At 43.0% G+C, this 13636-nt stretch overlaps 1 protein-coding gene across 10 annotated transcripts in view; it reads right to left on the reverse strand.

Annotated features, from left to right (window-relative positions):
* ankrd44 (ankyrin repeat domain 44) overlaps window positions 1–13636 on the reverse strand; it is a 170884-nt gene that overhangs the window by 71053 nt on the left and 86195 nt on the right. For 7 of the 10 annotated variants that reach the window (XM_055637804.1, XM_055637798.1, XM_055637802.1 and 4 more), the window contains 4 exons: window positions 10194–10262; window positions 9642–9782; window positions 9095–9178; window positions 6030–6141 (listed from right to left, as the gene is read on the reverse strand). In XM_055637804.1, the coding sequence (XP_055493779.1) occupies window positions 6030–6141; window positions 9095–9178; window positions 9642–9782; window positions 10194–10262 (406 nt within the window). The remainder of the gene's footprint in view (window positions 1–6029; window positions 6142–9094; window positions 9179–9641; window positions 9783–10193; window positions 10263–13636) is intronic. The other 3 variants (XM_055637805.1, XM_055637803.1, XM_055637800.1) reach the window with 1 other exon arrangement.

Consider the following 13636-nt stretch of genomic DNA (forward strand, 5'->3'; position numbering starts at 1 on the left):
TTCAAAAGGCAGTCATTGCATTGGTTGAGCGAGTGGCCAATAAATTGACTAATTGAGCAGCCAAGGTGTAGCAGAATGGCCTATTGGGAGCTGCTGGGGTGGCTGTTTGAGGTGAAGTGCTGCGTGGAGGGTATGCGTGAGGCTTGAGCACTGTGTGGAAAGTAAGTGTGAGCCTTTTGTTCAAGAGATATCGGCGAAGAGGCTGAGCAAAGGGTATCAGCAGGTAAAGGTACAGATTTTTGTTTCGTGTGTGAGATTGTTGCTTTTTTTCCTTAGTTTTAGTGCAGTTGAGATGGCAGGTGGAATGTTCCAACTGCAGAATGTGAGAAGTCTGAGAAACTGCTAGTGTCTCTGATGACTACATCTGTGGAAATTATGTGCAGGTGCAGCTCCTTACAGACTTAATTGGGTAATGGGAGCTTCATAGATGTGAGTTATAGTGAGGTGGTCACACAAAGGGCGAAGGAAGAGAGTAGTGGGTGTCCATGAGGAAAGGGAGTAGGCAGACAGTGCAGGTGATACCTGGAGCATTCCCCTTCAATGAAAGTTTGCCTTTTTGATACTGTTGGGAAGGATGATCCAACAGGGGTGAGCAGCAATAGCAGACAGGTCTGTGACACAGCAGGAGAGCATAGTGGTGGCAGAGTCACAGTGGTAGGAGACTTTTTATTTAGGAGTAAACAGAAAATTTGTTGCAGCAATTGTGACTCCAAAATGGTGTGTTGCCTCCCTGATGCCAGGGTGGAGGGGGTCTCAAAACAGCTGTATGCAGCTATCAAGGGGGGAGGATTTGAACCTAGAAGTCGTTATGCATGTTGGCACAAATGACATGCCTAGGAAAGGGATAGGACCTTTAAAATAAATATTGGGAGTTATGCAAAATGTTGAAAAGCAGAACCATCTAGTGTAGTGATCTCCATTTTACCCCTGGTGCTAATGTGCTCATGAGGGTAGGAACAGGGTGTTAGCAGAAGAATGTGTGGCTGAGGAGTGGTGCAGGGGCAGGGATTCAGCCTTTTGGACCATTGGAATCTCTTCTGGGGCAGAGATGACCTGTACAAAAAGGGATAGGTTGCACCTGAATTGGAAGGGAACCAAACAAGTTTGTTGGTTTTGCTTGGATGGGTTTCAACCAGATTGGCAGGGGGTGGGGGGCAGAATCCAATGCAGAACTGAGGCAGGTGAGAGGTTGGAATTTAGTATAGGTGATGAAAGTTCAGTGGCCAAGATAGGCAGGAACATGGCAGGGTGTAAGGAAGGACTGTTGGATTGAATTGCATTTATTTTAATGCGAGAGGCTTGACATGTAAGGTGGATGAAGCCAGGGTGTGGATGCTACTGGGACATTATAGCTGCTACGGAAACCTGGCAAACAGAGGGACAGGATTGGCGGCTTAATGTTAAAGGGTACAGATGCTAGAGGCTACATAGAGGTCAGGGTAAAAGATGAGGGGGTATTGCTTTATTGATTAAGGAAAATGGCACAGCAGTGGTCTGAGATGACATTATTGATGGCTCGTCCAGTGACGGTATATGGATGGAGCTGAGAAGTAACAAGGAGTTGATCACCTTTTGGGTGTGTACTATGAGCCCTCCAAAAGTCAAGAAGAATTGGAAGAAAAAATATGCCAGGAGATTGCAGGCAGCTGCAAAACTAACAGAGGTGTCATAGTAAGGGGTTTTAACTTGCCTCATATAGACTGGGACTGCCATAGTGCCAATATCTTGGATAGAATGGAATTTGTCAAATGTGCTCAAAGGTTCCTTCAGGCAAAATGTAGAGGACTCTACAAGGAGGAGGTCAAAGCTTGATCTACTCTTAAGAAATTTGGAAGGGAAAAATGGGACAGTTAAGAGATATCTTTAGGACAGTCTGTATTACAGTTGGAGGTGCTGGACGTCCTAAGGTATATGAAGGTAGCTAAATCTCCTGGGTCTGATCAGATATATCAGAGGATACTGTGGGAAGATAGAGAAGAAATTGTATGAGCGGGGCTGAGATACATGAATCATCGTTGGAATGGGTGCGATGCCAGTAGACTAGAGGGTGGCTAATGTCGTGACTCTGTTTATGAAGGGCTGCAAGGAAAAGCTTGACAACAGTAGAACCAGTGAGCCTAACAGCTGTGGTAGGCATGTTTTTGGAGAGTATTCTGAGGAATAAGATATATGTGCCACACATTTGGATAGATAAGGATGATTAAGGATAGTCGGCATGGTTTTGTACATGGGAGATTTTGTCTTACAAATCAGTTTATTGAAGTGAAAAAAAAGGTGACGAGCACAAAGCTGTACACGTTGTCTATTTGGATTTCAACATAGCATTTGATAAGGCTCCATTATGCTGTTCTGGAAGGTTAGATCGCAAGGGATCTGGGAAGAGCTTGCCGACTGGATAGAGAAATGGCTGTGTGGAAGGAAACAGAAGGGATGGTGCAATTTTTTTTTTTCCGACTGGAGGCCTGTGACAAGGGGTTCGTCAGGAATTGGTGCTAGGCCCATTGCTGTTTGTAGTTTATATCAATGATTTGGATGAAAATGTACAAGGCATAATTAATGTTTGCAGATGACACTAATCTGGATGGCACTGTGGATAGCAAAAATGGCTATTAAAAATGACAGCAGCATCTTGATCAGCTGAGCAAGTGGGCTGAGTCATGGTTAATGGAGTTTAATGCAGATAAGGGCAAGGCGTTGCATTTTGGGGAATCAAACTGGGCAGGTCTTCACAGTGTACGGCAGGGCCCTGTGGAGTATTGTCGAGTAGAGGGATCTAGGAGTGCAGGTAGATAGTTCCCTGAAAGTGGCATTACAATGCGATCATGGGGTGGTCAAGCAGGCTTTTGGCAGATTGGTCTTGATCAGTCGGAGTATTGAGTACCGAAGTTGGGATGTTATGTTATTTGTACAACATGTTGGCGCAGCAGCATTTGGAGTACTGTATGCAGTTTTGCTCGCCCTGCAAAAAGGGAGGACGTTGTTAAGCTAGAAAATGTGCAGAGAAGATTGAGGATGTTGCCAGGATTTGAGAGCCTGATAGAGAAGTTGATAGACAAAAATGCTGGTGTAAGTCAGCGGGATAAACAGCATCTCTGTAGAGAAAGAATGGCCTGAAGAAGGGTCTTGACCCAAAACGTCACTCATTCCTTCTCTCCAGCGATGCTGCCTGTGCTATTCCAGCATTTTGTGCCAATCTTCGGTTTAAACCAGCATCTGCAATTCCTTCCGACACATTTTATATACCTTTTCTTTATTTGCTTTTGTATCCAGCAATGGTGTTGCTGGAAGTGGTTATGCAAAGAGGTTGGCAGGCTAGGAGTTTATTCCTTGGAGTGCAGGAGGCTGAGGGGTGATCGCATAAAGATGTATAAGATAATGAGAGGAATTGACATGGTGACTGTTGAGCCTTTTACCCAGAATAGGGGAATCAAGAACCAGAGGACATGGGTTTAAGGTGAGATTTAATAGGAACACGAGGGGTGACTTTTTCCACACAGAGGAAGGTGGGTATATGGAACAAGCTGTCAGAGGAGATAATTGAGGCAGGTACTATAACAACATTCAAAATATATTTGGACAGTACATGGATAGGAAAGGTTTAGATCAATGTGTGCCAAACGGGGGCAGGTGGAACTTGCGTGGACAGGGCACCTTGGTCAGCATGGCTAAGTTGAGCCAAAGGATTGTTTCAGTGCTGCATGTTTCTCTATGTTTCAGCATGCACAGAGGAATGTTTCTGAAATTCTTGATTTTAGTCCTTGTGTGTCTATATTCTTCTGGATTTGATAGGGCCATTTTTAGGTTAGAGCGGTAGGAGGTTAAAAGGAGGTGACAACATACGGTGGAATCTCAATAGTGTTAAACTCCTTTGTGGCTTGTGTAACAAAAACGTGGAGGAACTAGAAAAGGATGAGCTGCTTCAAAGATTAAAGGATTCTATACTAACAGTTGGTACAGAATTTTGAACATCCAGCCTTTTCGATCCAAGTGCCTTCTTTAACAACATTTACTCCTCTCCTCCAACCATCAACCCTCCAAATCTGCTATGGGACAGGTGATCCACCTGGCAGAAAAATCTCAGGCAGCCTCACGCTGCTCAAGGATACCATCATCTTTGTGTAGCAGAGGAGTGGACAACTTTGACTAGAAGGAAGCTTTCAACAGGATATTGTGCACATACATAATAGATATGCGGAAATGGATGCAACTGCTCTACATAGATATCTTTAGTGCGGTCTAAAACAACAGGTGGGAAACTGATAGCTTTCCACACCTGGTTTACCATTCTCACATGTCTTGTTTGTTTTAACAAATTCCTTTGCTGAATCCATCAGGAAGGATGAGAGCATAACAGGGGTGATGTTACCAGGCAGCAGGCACACTCGGATCAAAACCATACATGAACAATGTCACCATCTTTTTTGCTCAGATCCATTGGCAAACTCCCCTGTTTATCTCCCCCTCCCACTGCAATGACCTCTCTCAGTGCTCCTCCATGGCCACAGCGAAACTCCAACAAGCGTTTGGGGGACTGCATAAATGAAGGTGCTGTCTCCTCCCTCCCGCTCAGCCTTCCGGCTACCCTTTCCTGTACCCCCCACCCCTGATCAGTCCGGCCGAATCTGAAGGCTCCATGATGCTGCTTGCACGCTGCCTTTGTGGATGTTTATTGTTATGCCGAGTGCTAAAACTCCAACAAGCATGGCTGACAATAAAAGGTCCCTCCCGCTCAGACCCTTCCTGTACCGGCAGAATCTGAAGGCTGTTGCACGCTGCCTTTGGGATGGTTGTTATGACGAGGAGACTGTTGCCCATCTCTTCAGAGTATGCATTTGCAAAGAAGGTCTGGAGAAGAATGTGAGGGTCCTTGACCTTGTCACAGTTCATTCCTAGCAGCTGAGTAACAGGACTCTCTGATTTACAGGCTATTACAGAGACATGGATTTCGATATCAAGTGATGCTGGAAGACCATCTACACTGAGAAAGACGCTCTTTGATTTGACAGAAACCTGTTGGTCTCTCAGCATAGTGTCTGTCACGGAATGGTACTGACTATCCCATTCCAGACTACAGGAATAAATGCTGAAGGTCACACAAAAGCTTGGTGCAGTCCATATAAAGGCTCTGCTGGGAGAGGACCACTGTCTAGCCAGATCCTTCTGTTGCTGGACATTGCTGAGGGCTCCGAGTCCAGGTTTCCGCCGCCTCTGCTGCTGGGGCCACACAGCTCCAGCCGGGTCAGATCTCCGCCGCCTCTGCTGCTGCTGCTGCTGCCACAGCTCCAGCCGGGTCACGTCTCCGCCGCCTCTGCTGCTGCCGCCGCCGCCACAGCTCCAGCCGGGTCACGTCTCCGCCGCCTCTGCTGCCGCCACAGCCTCAGGGCTGAGCCAGCCTCCGCCGCTGCTGCCGCCGCCACAGCTCCGTTGCCGCCAGCCCCGCTACTAGGCCTCGGGGGGAGACGGGGGACACGACCATGCATCCCCCAAGGGGGCCAAAACATGTTTCTTAAAGACACACATACACAACTTAATAAAACTAAGTATGACAGGAACAAACACTGAATCTATAGTGCTGATGTGAAGATCCTTTTTGCTGGACATTTTCCAGTGGGGATACCTTCAAACAAGGGAAGGGGTATATATGTGGCAAGGGGGTATTTTTATGCTGAATAGGAATCTATAGATGTGAAGTTTTTTTTTTTTTTGGAAATGCTGAAAGGTTTTTTTTTTAGACCATTTAGACCATTTCACCTCATTTCTTTGTGAGCCACATTATAATTCCAAATTGCTATTGTTTCACTTGAAGTTAGATGATAGTTTTGTAGCTATTTGAAAGATAATTAAGCTGCTTTAAAAGAAAGTGCAATACATCTGAATTGAGGAAATCGCACAATAGCAAGTGTGCTATTTATAGAAGTGGCACACTTTGTGGCATTGTGACAGATTATTAATGATTAATTTAATTTAGTGATCTTTCATTTATTTTTCTAATTGAAGAAGCAACATCAAATAAAAATAACATTGCTTACCAGCTCCAGGCATTGTTTATGGCCATATGCAGCAGCATAATGGACAGCATTATAACCCTGCTTGTCTCGAATTGTTGGATTAGCATCATTGTGAAGCAAATACTGTAAACAACTGTAATATAATTGACAAAAGACAGCGATTAATTAGCATTGCAACTTTCAGTTTTTCCTCCCTCGCCTCCTCTGTCCCCACCACACAGCACAAAAATAGTCATGGTAAGTCTAATTACTATATCCACATGGCACACACATTCAACTTATATAACAGAGTAACCTTCATTTATAAGAAAATAAATTATAAGAGTATAAAAACAATATTGTTAGTGCTAGCAGTGGTTTCAAAAGTATATGAAGTTCTCAATTTTCCATTGCGACCAGCCTGCAACAGTGCAGATATTTTCTTTTGATATAAAAGTCTACTTCTGTGGCAAAACCTGAACTCCATTAAAAAAAAAAAAAAAAATCACCCATCGATCAGTATTAAACAATCTGCTGCAGGAATTTAGCGGGTTGACTGAGTAAACATGAAGGGTCCAGGCACAAAATATCAACGATCCATTTCCCTTCATCGATGCGGCCTGACCTACTAAAATCCTTCAGCAGCTTGGTTTTTCCTCCAGCATCTGTATTCCCTGCAATCAGCATTAAGACAAGGGTATAACCCAAGTCTTGAAATGACCTGTTCTTGCAGTTGTGCACTGAAACCCGAAAAGCTGGGAGCAAGGAGAAAGCAAGAGCAAGTGAGCAGAGAGGGGGCGAGAGCGAGCGGGGAGAGGGAAAAGGAAACAATAAACTTTAATATACTACCATGGTAAAATTATATTGTTGGGCCCATGTTACTTATTAATGTTGATTCGGTTTGTCTTCTTCTTGCGTATGACGTGCACAGCCTAAAGTTGTACGACAACTTGTTCTATTTGATCTTATTTGATTGTGCACGCTGGGTTGATTGCATTCGTCGAAACAGGGCGGACCACGTGAAGGTTGCAATCTCCCACCCCATTCGGTTTGTAAAAGAGCAACATTGCCGTGCATATACAACTAATTGGCATAGGTATGACATTCATTTTATAAAATGTTGTATATGCACGGCTCTTTTACAAACCGAATCAACATTAATAGGTAACATGGGCCAACAATATAATTTAACTCATAATCTTAATTTTGTTTAAAAATATGGGTGTTCAGATCACAAAGCAATAGAAAAGATAAATCATAATTAAGATGCCATTAAAAAAATGTAGTATATCATATGCAAATCTCTACTTAGCAAAGTTTGCCCCTAGAGCAGGTTGTCAAATGATTCAGCGTCCTTGTATTATATCTGCAGGGGATCCCTGTTATATGTCATCCCACTGTATGTTGTATCACACTTCCAATTAAGGACAGTTTCAATATACATTATTGCTCCATTACATTGCTGAAGATCATGCATTGTGTCTACGCATCAATACTGATTCAGACAAATCTCCAGCGACCTGCTGCGACTATGAGGGGTGCCCGCAAGTCGCCAAAAAAATTGCGTAAGTGGGACATGCCCTAGGCTGCCCATGGTTGGTTTTATAAATACAAGAATAGATATTCTTTAAAGCATGTAAAAACTCTGGGCAAGGCTGCCAGTACCAATGTGGAGACGTTTCTCGATAAACGTAAGAGTATGGAATAGAATACTTTATTGTCATCTGTGACAAGGCACAGTGAAAATCTTTGCTTGCATTCCCAAGGTATGCAAATGGTCACCACATACTGCACTGACAAAGCTACAAATTACCCCCGCCGGCTCCTCCTTTGTGCTTCCCTCTCTCTGCGGTCCCCCCACACCGGGTCTTCCCCCTCCCAATATTAATGGTGGCTAAGATTAGTTTTCAATATTGATGAAACTGGCCTATGTTGGAAATGCATGCCTATTTCCATGAGAGAAAAGTGCTCTCAGTTTTAAAGCCTCATAATCCACAAAGATTTTCACCCCCAACCTTTCTCAAACCCCTGCACCCATCTTCCAAGATGCAATTCCACCCCTATCCACCACCTGGTTCCATCTGCCCATTACTTACACCTAACTAGGTTTCCCATACTCTCCCATAGCTGGTTTTATCTGCTCACCCTCCTCCCTTATCAGGTTCTATTATTACCTTATTAGAAACAAGGAACTGCAGATGCTAGTTTACAAAAAAAAACAAAGTGCTGGAGTATCTGTCAGGTGGCATTCTGTTCTCCAGAGATGCTGCCTGATCTGCTGAGTTACTCCAGCACTTTGTGTCATTTTTTTTCCATTATTACCCTCCTTACTTATCAGATTCCAGCATCTGCAACTTCTTGTATTTCCACATCACTTTCCAGCCTATCTCTACCTCCATCTCACCTATCTGGTACCATGCTCCTTTTATTTTGCTCTTCTTATCCGTCTCTATTAATTATCTACCAGTTCATCTCCCAATTCATCCCTTCCACTCCCCCTTCTGGTTCCATCAATCCATCATCTCGATTCTCACATGGTTCCACTTAGTAACTGCCAGCATCTGCCACACCTCACCCTCTTACCTCTTTATATTGGCTATCATCCCTTTCTGCAGACCTAATGCAGGGTCTCAACCCAAAATGTCAACCACACTTGCTGCCTGAACCACTGAGTTTTAGTTTGAGAGATACAGAGTGGAAACAGGCTCTGGCCCACCGAGTCCATTCCAACCAGTGATCACCCATACACGAGTTCTATCCTACACATTAGGGACAATTTTACAGAAGCCAATTAACTTACAAACCTGCACATCTTTGGAATGTGGGAGGAAACAAAAGCACCCAGAGAAAACTCATGCGGTCACAGAAAGAACATACAAATTCTGTACAGCCCAACCCATAGTCAGGATCGAACCCGAGTCTCAGGCGCTGTATGGCAGCAGCTCTTCTGCTGTGCTGCGATTTCCGATTGCATTATTTTAGCCCACGGCGGTTTAAAAAAAAACACATTGCAATGTCAGCAAAATATCCTGTGGCAGATGCCTCTCCTCCCAAAATTTTGGAACAACCAGCCCCACAACTATTCTTTCAGGAAATGTTCAACTTACAATGAAGCCTCTTTCTCTTTTGTTTCATTGGTATCATCAAGTTCTTCAGCATTTTCATCTAAATTTTCCAAGATATTTATTTTTCTTGGTGATAGAATCAAAACATTAGTGAGATTTAGCATGTTTTATCAGTGAATGATTTCAAAATGAAAGCTATAGTTAGGCTGTAGGTCATGTGATATTGCCCATCAATAGAAAAACATTTGAAAGGATTTCTGAGATATTTTTAAATTAGCATACCTTCCCCTTCCACTACAATTATTCATTAATACAAACCAACCAAATAACCAGACAATATATCGGAATCAAATTTAGCGATTTAAATTCCAACTAATTTTGTGAATTTAAAATACTTGAAGCTACTTTGGTACTGAAGGTACAAGGGCATTTCTAGCCACAAATGAACTAACAATATTAAAGTAATTTAAAACATACAGTACACCATCATGAAATACATAATCGTAAAAATGTTTAGCCAATGAGTGATTAGCTATAGAATGAGGATGTAGCTCATAATTCCATATTACACAAATATAAATGTGCTTACTTTCTGTCCTTATCTGATGCTGCTGCATAGTGCAAAGCAGTGCAACCTCGTTCATCCATTTCATTAATATTAGCCCCCTTTGATACTAACATCATGATAGATTGGTAATTACAATTCGCAGCTGCATAGTGCAGGGGAGTCCTGTAAAATAACATTATATTAATAATATTTGTTTAATCCAATTCTTATCACATCTGCATCAGAAAGCATATTAGTTTATTAGTTTAATAAAGTATAATTAATTCATTCATTATGAATTGAAACTGTATAATGTAACTGTTTAAAAGTTTCAGAACGTCAAACATTTAATTTCTATATCCAAACTTATTTACCACTGAATTCCTGCTGACAAACTACCAATAACGCAGTATGCAATAGATTCTTGATATTGAAAAATGCCAATTTATAATACGGCTACTTAATTGATAAGAAAACAAGTACATTTGTGTCTACCTTCAAGTACATTTAAATTATTGGCATGAAGAACAATAATGCTGGTTACTGTGTGCAATTCATAGGATTTATTCTATAAATTAAGATCAGGTTACGCACCTCCCACATTTGTCCTTGCTGTTGAAATTTGCTCCACCACTCAGTAACAGTTTTATACAATCAACATTTCTGTATGATGAAAAATATATTGCATGTTAAAGTGAAACAATATATCAGCAATTACAATGTCCTCTCTCATAAGTCAAACGGACAGGTTAAGATAGATAGATAGATAGAATCTTAATTTGCCACACAACCAGGGTTGGTGGTATTTGGGTTCGGTACATGATGGTACACCGCTTTAGTCACATTAACACATATAACAACACAGATCATAGTAATAAAGTGCATCCATACCACATCACAAATCACAAATTTCACCAACAGAACATAGTGCAAAAGAACAGACAAAGACCATAGACAAGACACTTTATATATCAAGAGTGCTTAGTGTTGTCTGTCATTGGAGGGAATTGAGTGTTCTTATTGCTGAGGGGAAGAAGCTGTTTTTAAAACGGGTGGATTTTGTGGCAAATGACCTGAGGCGCCTCCCTGAAGGGAGAGACTGGAAAAGGTGGTTTGCTGGATGGATGGTCCGAGATGATCTTTATTGCCCGTTTTGAGGTACGTTGGAGGTAAATGGAATGGATTGAGGGGAGGGGGGAGTTGATGGTCCTGGAGGCCTTGGCGACAATGCGCTGTATTCTGTGTAGTGAGTGACTGTCAGTGTTTCCGTACCAGACTGTGATTGAGGAGGTGATGATGCTTTCGATAATGGATTGATAGAAACGGACCAGGAGGTGTTTGTGGACTCTGAACTTTTTGAGCTGTCTGAGGAAGTATAGGCGTTGTTGTCCTTTCTTAATGATGTGGTCTGCGTTGATGTGACATTTTAGATTATTGCAGATATAGGTGCCCAGAAACTTGAATGAGTTCGTGGAGGTTATGGGATGGGAGTTGACATGGACCGAGGGTTTGGGGTTTTGTTTGCGTCTGAAGTCTATGGTGATTTCCAAGGTTTTTGATGTATTAAGCTGGAGGTTGTTGTCTGCACACCATTTGACTACGCTGTCGACTGTTTGATGGAATTGTGATTCGTTGTTGTCTGAGATGAGACCAATTATTGTTGTGTCATCTGCATAGTTGAAAATTTTGACTGAGCTGCATTGGGATATGAGGTTGTTGGTGTAAAGTGAGAAGAGCTGAGGTGACAGAACGCACCCTTGGGGGGCTCCTGTGTTGAGAGTCAGAGGGCTGGAGAGTTTTTCACCCACCTTGACTCTTTGCTGTCTGTTTGTCAAAAAGTGCAGGATCCAATGGCACATGGCTGGGTGAATGCTCATGTCCAACAGTTTATTATAGAGTTTAATTGGATGTATGGTGTTAAAGGCCGAGCTAAAGTCTATAAACAGGATGCGTGCATAAGTGTTCGGTGATTCCAGATGATGTAGGGAGTAGTGAAGAGCTAAGTTGATAGCATCCTCCACAGACCAGTTGGCGCTGTATGCAAATTGGAAAGGGTCCATGATGGGGGCAGTGTGTGTTTTCAGATGGGTGAGGACTATGTGCTCAAAGACCTTCATGGCAACTGATGTTAGTGCAACAGGTCTAAAATCGTTCAGACAGCTCTCCTTGGAGGACTTGGGCACAGGGATGATGATGGATGATTTGAAACACTGCGGGACTCTACATTGGCTGAGGGAGGTGTTAAAGATGGAGGTGAACACAGGAGCCAGCTGAGCTGCACAGTAGTTGAGAGCAAAGATCTTATAGCGGAGCAAGATGGGTTACTCTCACGCAAACGTGTAGTACGCTCATGGGCGGATTCATGGGTGATAATAGGACCCATTTTAGCAACCAGCCCCCGCCATCTTGTTCCGCCATCTTGCTTCCGGCCAAAGATCGGATCTTTGTTTCCACAGCGGGGAGAAGAAGTGCGCGGCCCGGGGAGAGGGAGTGTGGGGCCCGGGGCAGCAGGAGAGGGAGTGCGCGGCCCGGGGAGAGGGAGTGTGGGCCCCGGGGCAGCGGGGAGAGGGAGTGCGCGGCCCGGGGAGAGGGAGTGTGGGGCCCGGGGCAGTGGGGAGAAGGCGTGTGGGGCAGCGGGGAGAGGGGCATAGGATGGGGGGAGATATTGTAGTGAGGGGGCAGGCGAGGGAGTGCCGGGGGGAGGGTGATGGGGTGGAGGCATAAGGCCTAGTGTGTGTGAAGTTGCGGGGAGGTTTACAATGCTTCTTATTTAATGTCCCTTGTCTAGTCTGAAATAAAGTTCATAATTGGATCAGAAGAAATATAATTGTGTGTGTTATATGATTATATACATTTATATCACATTCATGTATGTGTTTATAAACATTTTATTCTTTAACAAGAATTAACAGAATTATGAACTAACAGGATTATGAATCTAACCCTATATCACACACAAAAAGTTCCCCCGCAATGTCAATTACCCTGCGAGTCGGGTCGGTTACGGTTACTACAAAATCAACTCAAACACTGCTTGTGAGCCATTTAAAAAGAAATGATTTAAAAAACATTAAAAAAGACAATTACCAGAGTCAAATTTTATTCTTGACAAGAAGTATGAACTGACAGATTTATGAATCTAACCCTATGTCACACACACAAACTGTTGCCCCGCAACATTGATTACACTGCGAGTCGGGTCGGGTCAGGTAGGCTCAGGTTACTAAAATGGGCGGGGAAAAATGCCCAGGATCCCCTCCATAGCGTACTACACGTCAGCCCATTGCATTTCGCAGGAGTAGCCTATCTTGCTCCGCTATAAGATCTTTGGTTGAGAGCAGCGGGGCTGAGGTCGTCTGGCCCTGCCGCTTTTCTTTTATTAAGATTTTTGAAGGCTGCTCTAACTTCCTCCTCAGAGATGGTGAATGGTGCTGAGTTAGGTGGAGGGGGAGGCATGGATGGCGGGGTGGCATTATCAAAGCGTGCATAAAAAGTGTTCAGTTTTTCCGGTAAATCCGGATCCTCATCTGGGATGGGAACAGGACGTGTTTTGTAGTCCGTCATTTTCTGTAGATTTTTCCAGACAATTTTTCCAGTTAAAATACAAAATAAACACATTTCTGGAGTGATGACTGTAATTATGCTGAGAATGGATGCTGCTTTGGGATTTTCCCCAATGCATTAAGTTGAAAAAACCCACAATTCTGTCAGTGCTTCAGCAGTTCTCCACTGACCACACTATTTGTAATGTTTGTCACTATAATCTAGGAAAATCCACTGTATTAACAAGATATATAAGGATTTAGAATTTAATCCTACCGCAAAATACACCAAAAATGTTATTGTTTGGTTTTGTGATGTGCAAGGGAAATTTATGCCAATATGAGCCAGAATTCCTGTTGAAGCAATCTTCTGGACCCAAAGTATTTAAATCTTTAAATTATACTTCAATCCTAAATACATTTCAAGTTACTATGTATCTTATTAAATAAATAAATGTATATTCCAAAAGCAGCCTTAATTCATATACCAGTGTT

This window comes from Leucoraja erinacea, chromosome 7, assembly GCF_028641065.1.
Source record: "Leucoraja erinacea ecotype New England chromosome 7, Leri_hhj_1, whole genome shotgun sequence".
Lineage (NCBI taxonomy): Eukaryota > Metazoa > Chordata > Chondrichthyes > Rajiformes > Rajidae > Leucoraja > Leucoraja erinaceus.